This window comes from Aquarana catesbeiana, linkage group LG01, assembly GCF_042186555.1.
Source record: "Aquarana catesbeiana isolate 2022-GZ linkage group LG01, ASM4218655v1, whole genome shotgun sequence".
In the NCBI taxonomy this organism is placed as follows: domain Eukaryota; kingdom Metazoa; phylum Chordata; class Amphibia; order Anura; family Ranidae; genus Aquarana; species Aquarana catesbeiana.
The window spans coordinates 73,712,127-73,729,237 of NC_133324.1; the positions used below are offsets into that span (position 1 = coordinate 73,712,127).

The 17,111-nt window shown below is 46.2% G+C and overlaps 1 protein-coding gene and 1 long non-coding RNA gene across 4 annotated transcripts in view; one reads left to right on the plus strand and one right to left on the minus strand.

The window, feature by feature from the left end:
- Window positions 1-315: 315 nt before the first annotated feature.
- LOC141139981 (uncharacterized) lies at window positions 316-3,667 on the minus strand. Its single transcript, XR_012243903.1, has 2 exons — window positions 3,003-3,667; window positions 316-544 (listed from the first exon to the last, which is right to left on the minus strand). It is a non-coding gene; the product is annotated as an uncharacterized lncRNA (long non-coding RNA).
- A 12,278-nt stretch (window positions 3,668-15,945) lies between these two features.
- The window catches only part of NEDD4L (NEDD4 like E3 ubiquitin protein ligase), a 578,915-nt gene continuing 577,749 nt past the window's right edge, over window positions 15,946-17,111 (plus strand). The window contains exon 1 of one of the 3 annotated variants that reach the window (XM_073620478.1): window positions 15,946-16,373. In XM_073620478.1, the coding sequence (XP_073476579.1) occupies window positions 16,329-16,373 (45 nt within the window). In that variant the 5' untranslated portion in view covers window positions 15,946-16,328. The remainder of the gene's footprint in view (window positions 16,374-17,111) is intronic. The other 2 variants (XM_073620530.1, XM_073620504.1) reach the window with 2 other exon arrangements.

Consider the following 17,111-nt stretch of genomic DNA (forward strand, 5'->3'; position numbering starts at 1 on the left):
ATCAAAGGGTTAAATGTGTCCCTAGGGAGTGCTTTTTAACTGTGGGGGGTGCTTGTACTGTAAGACGACAGTAAGACAGAGATCTTGTGTTTCTGCTAAGCAAGAACACGGATCTCTGTCTTCTCCTGTCACAGAACAGCGATCTGCTTTTTTTACATCATTCTGTCTGCCTCGGGAACAATCGTCGGGTGTAGAAGTTCACTGCTCCAGGACGATTACCCCTCCCAAAATCAGCTGTCTCCACAATCAAACAGGGTGCTGGCTCTGTTTGCAACAGAAAATGAAATAGAAAAAATGTATAGCTGGATAGCCGCATTTCAAATATTCACCTTTATTGAAAAAAATTTTTAAATCAAGGCATCAAGGGTAAGTACAGACTAACTGCACAGACGCTGACATGTTTCACACCAGACACGGTGCTTAGTCATAGCTAACAATTGGCGGGTCTCGGCGGACATCGAATCCCTGGACCCGCTGATTGGCTCCTGCTGTGTCCAATTACAGTGAGAGTGGGTCGCCGGCGGTGCACATGCGCGCCCCAGACCTGGAAGAAAAAATTAGGTACTTGATTTCATGCTAAAGGGCCGCCCTGCTGCAGTATATATACGTGGTGATGGTCCTTAAGCGATTAAAGTATTGTTTAGGTTTAACCTCTTATTATAAAATTTATAGGAGACTACACCGAAATTGTACAATCAAATTGTAAAGTGTATGTCAAGCTTAAGAAGCATTCTTCCCACTGGTCACCAATGTAAGGTGCATTCTTCCCACTGGGCACCAATGTAAGGAGCAGTCTTCCCACTGGGCACCAATGTAAGGAGCATTCTTCCCACTGATCACCAATGTAAGGTGCATTCTTCCCACTGATCACCAATGTAAGGAGCATTCTTCCCACTGATCACCAATGTAAGGAGCATTCTTCCACTGATCACCAATGTAAGGTGCATTCTTCCCACTGGGCACCAATGTAAGGAGCATTCTTCCCACTGATCACCAATGTAAGGAACGTTCTTCTCACTGATCACCAATGTAAGGAACATTCTTCTCACTGATCACCAATGTAAGGAGCAGTCTTCCCACTGATCACCAATGTAAGGAGCATTCTTCCCACTGATCACCAATGTGAGGTGCATTCTTCCCACTGATCACCAATGTAAGGAGCATTCTTCCCACTGATCACCAATGTAAGGAGCATTCTTCCCACTGATCACCAATGTATGGTGCATTCTTCCCACTGATCACCAATGTAAGGTGCATTCTTCCCACTGGGCACCAATGTAAGGAACATTCTTCCCACTGACCACCAATGTGAGGAACATTCTTCCCACTGATCACCAATGTAAGGAACATTCTTCCCACTGATCACCAATGTAAGGAGCATTCTTCCCACTGGGCACTAATGTAAGGAGCATTCTTCTCACTGATCACCAATGTAAGGAACATTCTTCCCACTGGGCACCAATGTAAGGAACATTCTTCCCACTGACCACCAATGTGAGGAACATTCTTCCCACTGATCACCAATGTAAGGAACATTCTTCCCACTGATCACCAATGTAAGGAGCATTCTTCCCACTGGGCACTAATGTAAGGAGCATTCTTCCCACTGACCACCAATGTAAGGAGCATTCTTCCCACTGACCACCAATGTAAGGAGCATTCTTCCCACGGATCACCAATGTAAGGAGCATTCTTCCCACGGATCACCAATGTAAGGAGCATTCTTCCCACGGATCACCAATGTAAGGAGCATTTTTCCCACTGATCACCAATGTAAGGAGCATTCTTCCCAATGACCACCGATGTAAGGTGCATTCCTCCCACTGATCACCAATGTAAGGAGCATTCTTTCCACTGATCACCAATGTAAGGGACATTCTTCCCACTGATCACCAATGTAAGGAGCATTCTTCCCACTGATCACCAATGTAAGGGACATTCTTCCCACTGATCACCAATGTAAGGGACATTCTTCCCACTGATCACCAATGTAAGAAACATTCTTCTCACTGATCACCAATGTAAGGAGCATTCTTCCCACTGATCACCAATGTAAGGAGCATTCTTCCCACTGGGCACCAATGTAAGGAGCATTCTTCCCACTGATCACCAATGTAAGGAGCATTCTTCCCACTGACCACCAATGTAAGGATCATTTCTCCCACTGACCACCAATATAAAAAGGATTCTTCCTACTGACCATCAATGTAAGGAGCATTCTTCCTACTGGCCACCAATCTAAGGGGAATATTCTTCAAACTTACCATCAATGTATGCCATCAATTATATTTTTGATAAATTGTTTAGGAGTAAAAAGAAACATTATGGATTGATTTTTTTATTTTTATTTATTTAATTAATTTGCTTGATTTTCTTTGTTTATCATTTGACATAAATATTTAAGTAAAGGAAATAATAGAAAATAATAGAAACCTTCGCGCCAGTGGTGTCGATAGCAGATAATATATATGAATTACATATACTGGTGGTACATCTAGTAAGAAAACATTCCCAACAATAAAAAAAATTGTGGAAATATATAAACAATCAGTGTAAGCTGCTCCCCAATTTTTGAATAATCAAAAAAATAGATAATCAAAAAAAGAAATGTAAGAAAGATAGGGGGCGCTAGATACCATAATATTCAAGTGCTCCAAAAAAATATATATATCTCCTGCATTACCAAAAAAATGGAAATGTAAGAAAGCTAGGGGGCGCTAGATACCATACTATTCAAGTGCTCTAAATAAATATATCTCCTGTGTTATCAAAAAAAAATTAAAATCATAATATTGACAAATCATAGTTGGATTACACATTGAAGTGCCCACATTAGTGAAAACATATATAGTGATTGATTGTCCACATAAAAAAGTGATTGAAGTAGTTGAAGTGATATCTTTCAATATTATCCCAATCTTGTTGCTGTAAACAAAAGGTTTTCCATCACCAAAGAAACAAAAGAAAAGGAAAACACCTCGAAGTAGTAGATATCTGCTTACCAGATACCAATGACTCCTTTAGTTAAAAAGAGAGTCACTAGCGCTTGTGCAGGGTTGTGCCTGCTCACATGGATGGCCGGGCTGTGGTTGGTATTATAGGCATGGATCATTCCCGTCAGGCTCATTCAAGATAGGATAAGGATACATAGGAAACAAAAACAGTCTCCATAGCGTAAAACCATTTATTAAAAAAGTAAACAAATTAAAAAGCCAAATGGCCGCTTACATTGGTGGGTGCCTACCCGGCACTGGGGCTGCTTGCATGTCAGGGTGACTTCGCAGTCAGAAAAAACCTTTCATGTCTCCTCCACGCTGGCGTGCGTTCCAGCTTACAAAGGAAATAATAACATGTTATCCATACAGTATGTACTGTATATGAGTAGTAAGGGCATCATATGACTTCTTTTTTTTTTTTTTTTCACCAGTGACATTCCCTAAGAGTCCAGCACTTTAGTTTATTTTAGAGTTTTGTGAGTGTACATAAAAGGTAAACTGTTTTCATTTGTGGCTTCTTGAAACAGCCAGCAATAGAAATGTTTGATTAGCCACTCCATATAAATAAATCAGTGCTTATAAATTCCAGGAGAGTTTACAGGGCTTAGTACACTTACATCATGTGACTCCCTGGACAATGTTATCTCAGGAATGGAACCGATCGCTGGACTTTGGTACCTGATGTGATAGCCTCCATGTAGGCTCAGGAAGTCAAACATAACTAGCTCTGTAACCATAAAGCTGAACTTGGGGTATGATCTTAACGTAGAACTAAAGGCAAATTTTTTTTTTTTCATTTTGAATAGAGTAAATAACCCCTGGCAAGGTTTTTTTTTTGCCTTCTGTGTCCCCATAGGGTGGATTTACCTTTGTTTCCTCTCCCATAGCCAAAACCGAAGGTGAGAAGAAATCCCTTAAACATGAGGGAATCCATGGTTGTCAACAGAACTAGTATCCCTACTGGCAGATTTTCCTTCTGTTTCTGGGGGCAACCCAAAATTTGGGATTTTCTTTTAGTTTCACTTCTGTTGAAAACGCATCTGTCACGCATCTGTAAAAGGACCGCGTGTTTCTATGCGTTGTGGGAAGGCACAAGATTTTACATTTCCACAACGTTGAAGTGTGAACATACTGTCAGTGTCTTGAATTCATTGAAAAACAGTAAAAGGCATTCTGTGCATGGCGTCAAAGCCAAATGAGCGATTTGTGATGGTCAGTTTGCAGTGGGGCAGCAGCTTTGGCACAGGACCCAGACGATCTTTGTGATCACTGTAGTAGCGACGACTACTACAGTGATTTTCTGCTTCCACAGTGGACCCTCAGATATGGAAAATGCCATACTTACATTGGTCCAGCCTAGGCCTTAAGTATGCAGTTAAGATCTCTCTGGAGTTCAGCTTTAAACTAAACCTTTTATAAGGTGGGTTAATGGGGGCTGCCATTGTGACCGGGGGGACTGGAAAACTTGGACCTGGGGGGCTTAGACAACCAACCAGCCCTGGTTCATGGTTGGGACAGATTCATTGTACCATGCAAAGTCTGCTATTGTGCCCCAACAATTGATAGGTGTGGTGAAAGGCACGTTTTCAAAGGACATGGTTTATAGTGACAATCAACTTCCTTTGCTGCTCACAGCATTCGTTCACATGACATCTTATGCCCTGTACACAGGGTCGGATTTTCCGACGGAAAAAGTGCGATCGAATTGTGTTGTCGGAAATTAAAATTTTCCGACAACAAAATCCGATCGGTTAAATTCTGATTGTGTGTACACAAATCCGACGCACAAAGTGCCACGCATCCTCAGAATAAATTAAGAGACGAAAGCTATTGGCTACTGCCCTGTTTATAGTACCGACATACGTGTTTTATGTCACCGCGTTCAGAACTATAGGATTTTTCCGACAACTTTGTGCCACCGTGTGTATGCAAGAAAAGTTTGAGCCAACATCTGTCGGAAAAAAATCAATGGATTTTGTTGTCGGAATGTCCGATCAATGTCCGATCGTGTGTACAGGGCATAAGAGTTGCAAAGGAAGTTGGTACTGGAAGACTTCCCACTGCTCGATAATGGTAGAAGACTTTCCTCTGCCAGATGACTGTAGAAGACTTCTCTCTGCCAGATGATGGTAGAAGACTTCCCTCTGCTAGATGATGGTAGAAGACTTCCCTCTGCCAGATGATGGTAGAAGACTTCCCTCTGCCAGATGATGGTAGAAGACTTCCCTCTGCTAGATGATGGTAGGAGACTTCCCTCTGCTCGATGGTGGTAGAAGACTTCCCTCTGCTAGGTGACGGTAGAAGACTTCCTTCTGCCAGATGACGGTGGAAGACTTCCCTGTCCCAGATGATGGCTAAAGACTAGATCTCAAGTATGCAGTTAAGATCTCTCTGGAGTCCAGCTTTAAAGTAAACCTGTTATAACGTGGGTTAATGGGGGCTGCCATTGTGACCGGGGGGGACTGGAAAACTTGGACCTGGGGGGCTAAGACAACCAACCAGCCCTGGTTCATGGTTGGGACAGATTCAATGTACCATGCATAGTCTGCTATTGTGCCCCAACAATTGATAGGCTTGGTGAAATGCACATGTTTTCAAAGGACATGGTTTATAGTGACAATCTTTTAAGCATCAACTTCCTTTGCTGCTCACAGCATTCATTCACATGACATCTTAGATTTGCAAAGGAAGTTGGTACTGGAAGACTTCCCTCTGCTCGATGATGGTAGAAGACGTCCCTCTGCCAGATGATGGTAGAAGACTTCCCTCTGCCAGGTGACGTGGAAGACTTCCCTGTCCCAGATGATGGCTAAAGACTTCCCTCTGCCATATGATGGTAGATAACTTCCCTCTGCCAGATGATGTGATTAATATGTACGTTCCCACTCAGCTGTTCCATAACCCCCTAAGTTGCTAGCACACACGGTGAATCACACACAGAACAAAATAAAACCAGCAAATTTATAATTTGTGCAGTGCTCACATTTCACTACATATAAAGCCCCTAATAAAATCCCACAGTAATAATATAAACAGTAGTAGTGCCCTTTGATATATACAGTATATACATATATATCTTCTATTAAAGCTTTTTTTTGTGAATCCATACACTTTATCCGTATTATTGTTCCACCTTAAAAATATCTTGCCTACACAAATATTTGTGTCCATCATCCACAGAAGACTGCACAATGTGTACAGAGATGAGGAGGAGAAGGAGGCAATGGTGTCCCTAGGAGGGGCCAGACGGGGCCCTGACCCCCCCAACATTATGCTGTGCCCCACCATGTGCCCCCCCCCCCCCCCCCCAATTAAAAAAAAAATTTTTTTTTTTACAAAAAGGCAATGTCTTTTTGTTTGCATTCGTAGCGGATGCACCACATCTTACTCGGGTTCGCCGCTGGAGTAACACAGTCTCTATTGAGAGGGAGAGCGTCCCCAGTCAGCTCCTGCGGGTGATTCCTCCCCCTCCCTCTGCTCGATGACACTGCATAATGGGAGCGCTCACACAACCACGGCCGCCCGATCTGCTCCTTCCCCTGCATCCTCATTGGCAGGGAGAAGAGCGAGTTGCAGGAAGGACTCCACCAGGACTCTTAGTTACTGAAAAAACAGACTGATTTCTCCCGTCCTTAGGACAGGAGAACCAGCCTGTAAATTCCAAGAGATGCCAGACCAGCACTGTCAATAGCAGGGGCAGGACAGCAAGAGGAGGCTGGGGAACCCCACAGTGGCAGAACACCAGGGCCCGGTGGCAAGACAACCTTTGCAACCCTGATAGTTCTCCCACTGCTTTGGACCCTTATATTTTCTTGGTATGCTGGTGACATATATCTCTTGTTTTCTGCCACCCTGGGGGGCCCCAATACAGTAGGAAGGGAGCTCACTGCAGAACATGTGAAAGGGCCCATTGTGGGATCGTAGTAAAGGGCCCCAGGATAGATATATATATATATTTTTTATATATATTTATATATTGCATTTTATAGTTGCCCCCCTAGAAGAAGAAGTTGTTACTCTACGAACATGTGAAATTTGACCAACCTCTGTAAGTTAATGTAGCAAGATCCCGGGTCCCCTTTGGTCTAATGAGAACCTCCAGAGTTAGGGACAGCTGATGGGTTACAAGGCATGGTGGGTGCAATGCAAGATAGATTCATGGGTGCCAGACACTTGTTGAATGCAAAGAGATTTATTTTCTCTTGAACAGAACTGTGGGAGAGAGGGTTTAGGGCCAGGACACCCTTTAGTAGCTGCAATGGTAATTAGCAGACTCCGAGACTTCTATAGGTAGACGACCATGCAGGGAAAGGCACCCAGCTGGACACCACATATGCATGTGTAGGACCGCTGTCTCCTATGGCAACAGTCTTGTAACAGTTTCTAACACAAGTTGTAACAAACTTCTGTACTTCCTCTACATTCACTTCTTGTAGAGCTTAACTCCACTGAGCTCCCAATCTCACTAGACTTGCTGATCCACTGCCACTGGATCTCCTGAGCTCTTCCAACCTTCTAACTGAATATCTTCTTCAAGCGTCACCCCCGCTTCCCTGCTGGGTCCTTGGCTTGGCACTCACAGATACTCAAGCTTCACACCACTGGCTTGCTCGGTCCCTGGCTTGGCACACAAGGCTGCTCTGCAAGCGTCACCTCTGCTGGCTGGGTCCCTGGCTTGACACCTGCTGAAGTTTCCCAATTCTTCACCAGCCCCGGTTGGTGAGAATACTGCTCCGGTACTTGCTTCAGCTACTCACAGTGGTCCCTGGTAATAAGGTGGTTGGTTCCTTAGTTGCAACAGCTTCCCCTCTACCTCCGACCACGGCAGGTTTTCCGGCCGGGAGAACAGTCACTTACTGTATAGTTGGACTGCAAGTCGCAGCCCTAACCCTACGCTGCTCTCTTGCTTCTGGATAGGCCCTCAGACAGCCTAGCAGCCACATGTCTCCAGGATAGGCCTCAGGCTTTGGCCTAGCAGCCCGGGGCAGCACAACACACGTCCACCCAGACAGCCATCCAGGTGGCACAGAACACCTATCACCAGACCTCACCCAAATAAATAGGCTCTCCCAGCAGGTCATGGGACCGAAGAAGATCCCTGCCCATTGCCTAAGATACCCTATCTATTCCTAATCTGTCCTTGCAATGCCCTTGTCTTATCTAAAGTCACCAGATACCCGGCCATCTAGTGACAGAAGAGAGAAGTGCAGCATAAATTGGCCAAGGCAACTATACCTGACAGGTAAATTTACTAGCAACCCTGCCTAACCATCAGGGTGCTACATCCTCCCCCTGCCTGAAAAACTATGTCTCGGAGTTTGAAAGAATAACAATTTGAGCTCTCAAGCCTGAGAGCGAATGTCTTGGCAAAAACTGGGATGGGTGGGGAAACAGGAAAGGAACAACAACAAGTAATGCACATAGCATATCACAGAAAATAAACATGCATGAGCGAATGGTAGTTCACAAAGGGTAGATAAATAACAGGAATTATATATATATTATTATTATACAGGATTTATATAGTTTATATAGTTTAACGTGTGGTGTACCACCCAACTGGTTAAGGGAGAATATCAACATTAGCCTTATATCCTAACTATCTATCTAATATGTACAGCAATAAAAAGGGCATGAATGGTTAGCATCATCATCCATGTTGGATCACTGTCTCTCCTTGTCCAAGGAAGACTCAACGGTGCGGGAACACCTGAAAGAGAAATAAACAGCAATGCAAATGCATCCTACCCCTATAATAACATGGTGCAATATATACATGAGCAGTTAAGTAATGGTTACTTGTCCTTGGCCAAGGACAGCATAGCAGTGTAAATACACCCTATAACAGGTCTGAACCATATACATATGGAAGCGGGCCCCATTCTCAGGGGAGAATGCCATGCCCTTTCCACTGATCTAAAGAACGTTACTTAGCATGTTCTATCAAATACTTATAATATGAACAGAGTTTCACTCAGGTCAGCACCACTCACGCCACCTGGTGACCAACACTAGAAACAGTTCTGATGCGTAGGTTAGTCCATTATTTACATGGAAGGAAAGAATGTGCCCCTTTGCCACAGCTCATTCTACCTGACTAGCTAAATACCCCAGTGTCCTTGTCGTATCACAGTCCATCAAAATTTCACTTGGGTGTGAACAATATTTTCCAGCAGCTCCCCTTCTTCTTTAAGGGTAACTCTGGGAACAAAGGCCCAGCTGCAGTCTGGCAACAAGCAGCCAGGCCATGATGCAAGGGACCGCACTCTTTAACACAGGTCCCCTTGCAATAGTAGCCTCAGTCTGTCCGCATGACAGCCAGGCAGTGAGGAAGACTCCCTCTTTAGTTGAGGAACAACTTGCTGAGCGTCACATCAGAAGATTACTTTTCAGAGGGAGGCACACTGGCAACTTTCAGAACTCTCTCCAGCATGAATCAAGTGGGCACTCCCTGTATCTGCTGGCAGCATTCAGTCCAACAAAAGCTCAGCAGTACAGCCAGCAGGAATGTCCTCCACTAACAACAACTTTTGTGCAGAAATGAAGTGGCTTCCAGCATAACGTCCTTATGCGTGTACACAGCACACATTTATAATCCAAGGGTGTAGTAAACAGATACATTTCCATTAAGCTCACCAGTAGTACCTGGGGTCTGGCAACTTCAAATCTATCCTTTTGTAGTTACCATGATAATGAAGTGTTTAATGTCTTTTTGTCTGGCCTGCGGATAAGCACACTGTCCAGATTAATTTTACGGCCATAACCCCAGGTGTGCAACATTGAAATGTACCTTTCGGCCACCCTGAGTGACAGTTTCGGAAAGTCTATCTGAAGAGGCATCATCTAGCAGAGGAAATCGGCGCACAGCTTCATCCACCCATTGGATCTCTTTATCCAAAATTTCCTCTTCTAGGTGAGCCGGTATGTAGGGATACAGGCACCTGTATTCCTCAGCCACTTTCTTTATAATGATCCGTTGTACCTTAGACAGCCAAGGCAGGGTCTTAGGGTCTCTATACCCGGGTAGGAACCATGCATCTGGAGCACGCTGAACTGGTTACCCAGCAACGACATCTGGCTTGCAATCAAGTTTGGTCACAGGCGCAGGCTTAGTAGTATGAACTTTGGGGACCCATCAGGCCCAACGATCCTCTTAAAAGGACCCGGTAATGCGCACTGATAGAGCTGCATTGGTAGACAGCTCAACCTTTACACCAGCAGCAGTAGCAATGGCCATCACTGTCACGCCACTTCCCCGTCCAGGATAAAGTGTCTGAAAACAGTTCATATAATCCATCAAAGGGGACATCTGAATTTGCTATGGCAGAGCACTCTTCGGCCGGGAGACAGTTGCGCTTGGCACTGTCTCCAACTGGCACAACCACATCGTCTCCCCTAAAGGCCACAGGTATTACCTCCCCCACAGGGACACCACTTTCACCCCCCGCAGGCCTACCCGACTCCAGAACTCTTTTCCCTGGTGGCTCAGACATCAGGGTTAGCAGATGGGCCTGACCACGGTTTCGAGGGGCGACCGGAGCGCTGGGTCCTGGGGCAGCCGCTGAGACAGGAGGAGCAAATTCCGGCACGACTCTGGTAATGGCAGGTGGGTCCGTGATATCACTCCAAGCTGGGATAGCAACATGCTTGTCCCAATCGGCCACAAAGGTTTGGCTGGTGTGACTACCTCAAGCAGGTGTTCCCTGCAATGTCCACAGACGATCCAAGGTTTATACTCACTCAGGCCAAAACCAACACCCGGAGCATACTTTCTCCAATCCGCCATCTCGCTTCCAAAGTGTGCCATCTTCTCCAACCCACAACCAGGCACACGTGGCAGCACTTCCTTATCCTCCTCTGCAGAACGGGAGCTCCTCCCTCTGCCAACAGATTGGTGCAGATACTTTCTGGAAACTTTTACGCCCGCCTTCTTCATGCTGCGGCGTGCCAAAACTGTAATGGAGTCTGGAATGGAGTCTTTTTTAACCCTCACAGCGCTGGCCGGAAGTGTCAAAAGACCAGGCTGATCCTCTCCCAATCAGCAATGAGACTTGTTGGTTCTTCCCCATGTTGTTAGCATGCATAATAACACAGTCTATGGGAAGTATAGATGTTACTTGCCACTTTCGCACAGAGCCAGATGAAATTCTGATGGAGCTGTAGCCGTTTGCTATGGGCGATTCTTCACTGTCCCTGGTTGGTGAGAATACTGCTCCGGTACTTGCTTCAGCTACTCACGGTGGTCCCTGGTAATAAGGTGGTTGGTTCCTTAGTGGCGACAGCTTCCCCTCTACCCTTGACCACGACAGGTTCTCCAGCCGGCAGAACCATCACTTATGGTTGGACTGCATCCGCAGTCCCAACCCTATGCTGTTCTATTGCTTCTGGATAGGCCCTCAGACAGCCTAGCAGCCAGATGTCCCCGGGATAGGCCTCAGGCTTTGGCCTAGCATCCTGGGGCAGCACAACACATGTCCACCCAGAAAGCTGTCCAGGTGGCACAGAACACAGATCACCTGACCACACCCAAATAAATAGGCTCTTCCAGCAGGCCAAGGGACCCAAGAAGATCCCTGCCCATTGGCTGAGATACGCTATCTATTCCTAATCTGTCCCTGCAATGCCCTTGTCTTATCTAATGTCACCAGATACCTGGCCATCTAGTGACAGAAGAGAGAAGTGCAGCAATTCCAGAATTAGGGTTGAATCAATTGATCCCCTATCAATTGGCCAAGGCAACTATACCTGGCAGGTAAACTTACTAGCAACCCTGCCTAACCATCAGGGTGCTACATTAATAAAAATTTTATGCCCACTTATCCCCACAAACTCTGGGTAACTCAAGACAACAGGTTTTTGCGTCTCCCATAGAGGGCTAGCCTAGGCCAAGGCTCTCTCAGAAAGCAAAGATATCACAAACCCTACTTTGCTTCTGTCCGTGGGAAACGCCTGGGGCAGCATCTCAAAGTATATCTCAACTTGGTTGAGAAACCCTCTGCATTGAACTGGATTACCCCCAAATCGCTGGGGAAGCGGGGCGGAACCAGACATATCTCTTATAGAGGTAATGCTCGAGGTGGGTGCCTGCACAGAGACTGGCGCAGCAGCAGGGACGGCCTGCAACTCAGGTTGTACCGGAGCAGCCACAGTGGGGGATTCCAGGTGAGCCGTGTGACTCAGGAGCATTTGTAATGCCATGGCAAACTGATCCATGCGGTGATCTTGCTCATCCAATCTGGAAAAAATATTACCAACAAGTGGATTGACTGTATCTTCTGAATTCATGGCCTTCGCCTTCTGTCAGAAACCATGAACCAGAACGAGACAGAAGTGCAGTAAAATCACACTTGTTTATTATTAAAAATAAAAAGGTAAATAGAGTAAGCGTAGTCAAAGCATAGTCAGAGTTCGGTAACCAGATTGGGTAATCAGCCAGGCCAGAAGTCAGGGATCCAAGTAGAGGAACAGCAAGCAGGATAAGGAGCCAGAAGGGATGTCAGCAAAGCCAGTCTTTAAACAGGAACGCAGGAGATGGTTTCTTGTGATGTGACCAAAGCGAAGGCAGAGATCAAGTGAGCTGGACGGCTTTAAGTAGGCAGGACTAACGAGCAGAAACAACAACAGCTGGGTAACTGTGGAGAGAGATGGGAGCTGGCAATTAGCCGACAGCTGAGCTGCCAGCTCAGAGAAGGAAGGGCTGAGCTCAGCCCTGACATCGCCCCCGAAACGCGTTAGTTATACCCTGTGATGGTATATGGCACATGGTTCTACAATGTGTATTTATTTGGCTTATTTGAGTTGCTGTTTGTGAGTACCCACCTTTTATTAAATGTCATTGGTAATGCACTAGATGTGCCTTCCATTTTTTGTCTTTTTTATTGGAAAAACATTGCCTGGTCTGAGGAGTTTTGATTTCAGCTGAGATATTCAGATGGTAGGATCAGAATTTGGCATAAACAACATGAAAGCATGGATCCATCCTGCCTTGTATCAAAGGCTCAGGCTGGTGGTGGTGTAATGTGTGGGGGATATTTTCTTGGCACAAATTAAAAGGCTTGTAAAGGCAGAAGGTTTTTTATCTTAATGCATTCTAATGCATTCTTAATGCGTGCTGGAGCCCCCCTCAGCCCCCTTAACACTTACCTGAGGTCCATCTAGTTCAGGCGATGTTGCAAAAGTGTCTCGGTTGCCCTAGACTCCCCTCTTCATTGGCTGAGACAGCAGCCAATGAGGAGAGAAAGGGGGCAGGGCCAGGCCACGGCTCTGTGTCTGAATGGACACAGGGAGCTATGGCTCGGCTCGGGTGCCCCCATAGCAAGCTGCTTACTATGGGGGCACTCAATAGGAGGGAGGGGCCAGGAGCACCGAAGAGGAGGATCCCGGCTGCTATGTGCAAAACCATAGCACAGAGCAGGTAAGTATAACATGTTATTTTTAACTAAAAAAAAACAAAATGATTGTTTCGTTTAAACGCCACGGCCTACCTGAGTATTGTTTGTGACCATGTCCATCCCTTTATGACTACAGTGTACCCATCTTCTGATGGCTCCTTCCAGCAGGATAATGCACCATGTCACAAAGCTCCAATCACCTCACCACTGGTTTCCTGAACATGACAATGAGGTCACTGTACTCCTATGGCCTCCACAGTCACCATATCTCAAGCCAATAGAGCACCTTTGGGATGTGGTGGAATGGGAGATTCACATCATGGATGTGCAGCCGCCAAATCTGCAGCAACTGTGTGATGCTATCATGTCAATATGGACCAAAATCCACAAAGAATTAAGGCAGATCGCAGATGTAAACCAGGCAGATCGCCGTTCTGCTATTAAGAAAGACAGATCTTGTGTTTCTGCTAAGCAGGAAAATGGATCTCTGTCTTTCTTCAGTTAAACCACCCCCCACACAGTTTGAAAACACTAGCAGGGAACACTGTTAACCCTTTATGGCCCCTTGATGGCCCCTGATGTTAACCCCTTCCCTGCCAGTGTCATTTATACAGTGAAAGTGCATTTTTTTTAGCACTGATCACTGCACTGGTGTCACTGGTCCCCAAAAAAGTGTCACTTAGTGTCAGATTTGTCTGCCACAATGTCGCAGTCCCATACTTTCTAGACGCAATATCTTTTGTGTAAACCAATCAATATACGCTTATTGGGATTTTTTTTTTTACCAAAAACATGTAGCAGAATACATATTGGACTAAATTGATGAAGGAATTAGAGTTTTTTTTGTTTTTTTTTTATCGGATGTTAATAGCCAAAAGAAAGCAGTGGCGGCGGTTGGTGGTAATCCGTCCGCTAACACCCCCCACCTGTCGGCCGGTCGGGTCTCCCACACTGACCCCCCCCCCAGTCGTTCGGTTGGTCAGTCCCTGCACTTACCCCATATAGTTTGTGGGGCTTCCCCTGCGTCTTCTACCTCCGCCTCCTCGGCGGCCAATAGGATCGCTTCGCCTCTCGGCCAATCGGGTCTCAGTACCCGCTTCCTGAGATTGGCATTGGCAGGGAGGAGAAGCAGGAAGACAATAGCCAGTGCTCTGTGGCCCGAGCCCACCCTTTTTTGAAACCACTGGCTCTAATCATGTGCTTCTAAAAAAAAAACAAAAAAAAAAACATTACAATCCATGTGTCCATGTGTGCCCTGCATGTAAATTAGGGGTGGGTGCATGGATCAGGGGGGCGGCGCCCCTGCGCCCCTAATGAATGGGCTGCCACTGGCAGAAAGTAAAAAAAAAATTTTTCAAAATTGTCGCTCTTTTTTTGTTTATAACGCAAAAAATAAAAACAGCCGAGGTGATCAAATACCACCAAAAGAAAGCTCTATTTATGGGAAAATAAAAAGGACATCAATTTTATTTGGGTAGAGCGTTGCACGCCCGCGCAATCGTCAGTTCAACAACGCAGTGCCGCATCGCAAAAATTGGCCTGGTCAGGAAGGGGGGTAAAACCTTCCTCCGAAGCTGAAGAGGTTAATGAATAAGCACACAGTAGAGTTTTTCCCAATTCTATTTTGCAGCATTAGGTGGCGCTGTTGCCCCAGCAAAGTAAATGTGTCTTTTTTTTTTTTTCTCCCCACCTTGGAAGAAGGGAGGAAGTGGGGATTTTATTTGTTATGAGACTGTAGGATGTGTTTACCAAAACAACTGGATACAAAATTGCAGGGTATGGGTGGCTGAGCAGAGGGATCTGTTATTTGCTACATTATATCACTGATCAGAGCCTTGTTCTGACACTGACATCCCAGGCTGCTGCCAGTGTCTTTTGCATACTTCCAGGGCAGAAGTTAGGGGCCCCCCTGGATGATCAGAGGCTGCCAGGTACTGGGTGAGAAGTTGTCCCCTTCTTGGAGGATCAGAGGCTGCCAGGTACTGGGTGAGAAGTTGTCCCCTTCCTGGAGGATCAGAGGCTGCCAGGTACTGGGTGAGAAGTTGGGGACCCCCCTGATCAGAGGCTGCCATGTGTTAGGGGCCCCTTGATGATCAGAGGCTGCCTGCTGCTGGGTGAGAAGTTGGGCCCCCCCCCTAGATGATCAGAGGCTGCCAGGTACTGGGTGAGAAGTTTCCCCCTTCCTGTATGATCAGAGGCTGCCAAGTGCTGGGTGAGAAGTTGGGGGGGGGGGGGGGTGCCTGTATGAGCAGAGGCTGCCATGTGTTAGGGGCCCCCTTGATGATCAGAGGCTGCCAGGTACTGGGTGAGAAGCTGCCCCCTTCCTGGAGGATCAGAGGCTGCCAAGTGCTAGGTGAGAAAGTTGGGGGGGGGGAGCTGCATGATCAGAGGCTGCCAAGTGCTGGGTGAGAAGTTGGGGGGGCCCCCTGTATGATCAGAGGCAGCCAAGTGCTGCACAACCGAACCCTGCAGCAGTAGCAGAGGCTGCCCTGCTCATTGGGTGCTGTGCATGCTCTCCACGCCTCTGTTAGGCTGGGGCAGCCTCCTGCCTGCTAGTTGCTGATTGCAATAAGCCCTGTGCAGGGCAGGAAGGGCTCTCTCTCTAGTCACTCCCACCTCCATCAGGCTGAAGGTTTGTGTGAGAGCTGCAGACCAGACACACAGGACTTGCCAGATTCATCACTTTTTTTTTTTTTAGGGGGCTCTGCACTACCTGCTGGAGACAAAGACCCCCCTCCCTTTCAAGAACCTGATCCTGCTCCCCTTCCCCCACCAGACTTGATTCTCTCCTGCCTGACTTTTGCTTTCCTTAAAGGAATCATCACTTGATTATTGTTCTGCCCCCCCAGAACTCCTCTTGTTTGGACTCCTCTCTGGATCTGGAAAGCCCCCCCCCCTTCTATTGATGATCAGGGACTGCTGACCACCATTGAGGACCCCCATGGCGACTGTGATTGAGCCGGTCTATGGACTCTCTGAAGATGAAGTAAGTGCAAGTTCCTGGTTTACCTCCATCTGCATGTGTCATGGTGAAAGTCCATTGTTGTGTAGGAGAGCTGCCAATGTGGAAGGAGACCACTTGTGTCCTGACATAGGAAACACTGCTAGATTTGTGGGGGGGATCCTGGAGGAAGGGGGGCTGGTCTGTTTGATGGCAGCTGTCATTATGATCTGGGATTGGCATCTAAGTGCTGATCAAAAGGAGAGACACAGGGACTGTGCTGGTGAAATACAACATTCCTGTAGTTACTCCCTAAGTTTCTGGGATGAGTAAAGGAACTGTGATAATGCCTGTGGACAGGACCTGGGATCTGTAGTGACTGTCTTGGTGGATTGATTTGCAGTTATTGCTACTATGCATGCACTGTGTATGTATATATGTATGTATGTATGTGTGTGTGTGTTTATATATATATATATATATATATATATATATATATATATATATGTAATGTGTGTATAATTGCACACCTATCCCATGCAAAAAAGCCCACCAAGGATCTCCCCAGGTGAATTGCACCATTTACCTTCCCAAATTTTAAATGCTGTATGTATGCGTGTGTGTATGTATGTGTGTATGTATGTGTGTATATATATATATATATATATATATATTGTTTTTAATTTGGGAAGATAAGTGCTGCAATTCCCCTGGGGGGGGGTCCTTGGTGTACTTGCCCGTCTGGCAACCGTCATTGAGATCTGAGATTAGCATCATAGTGTT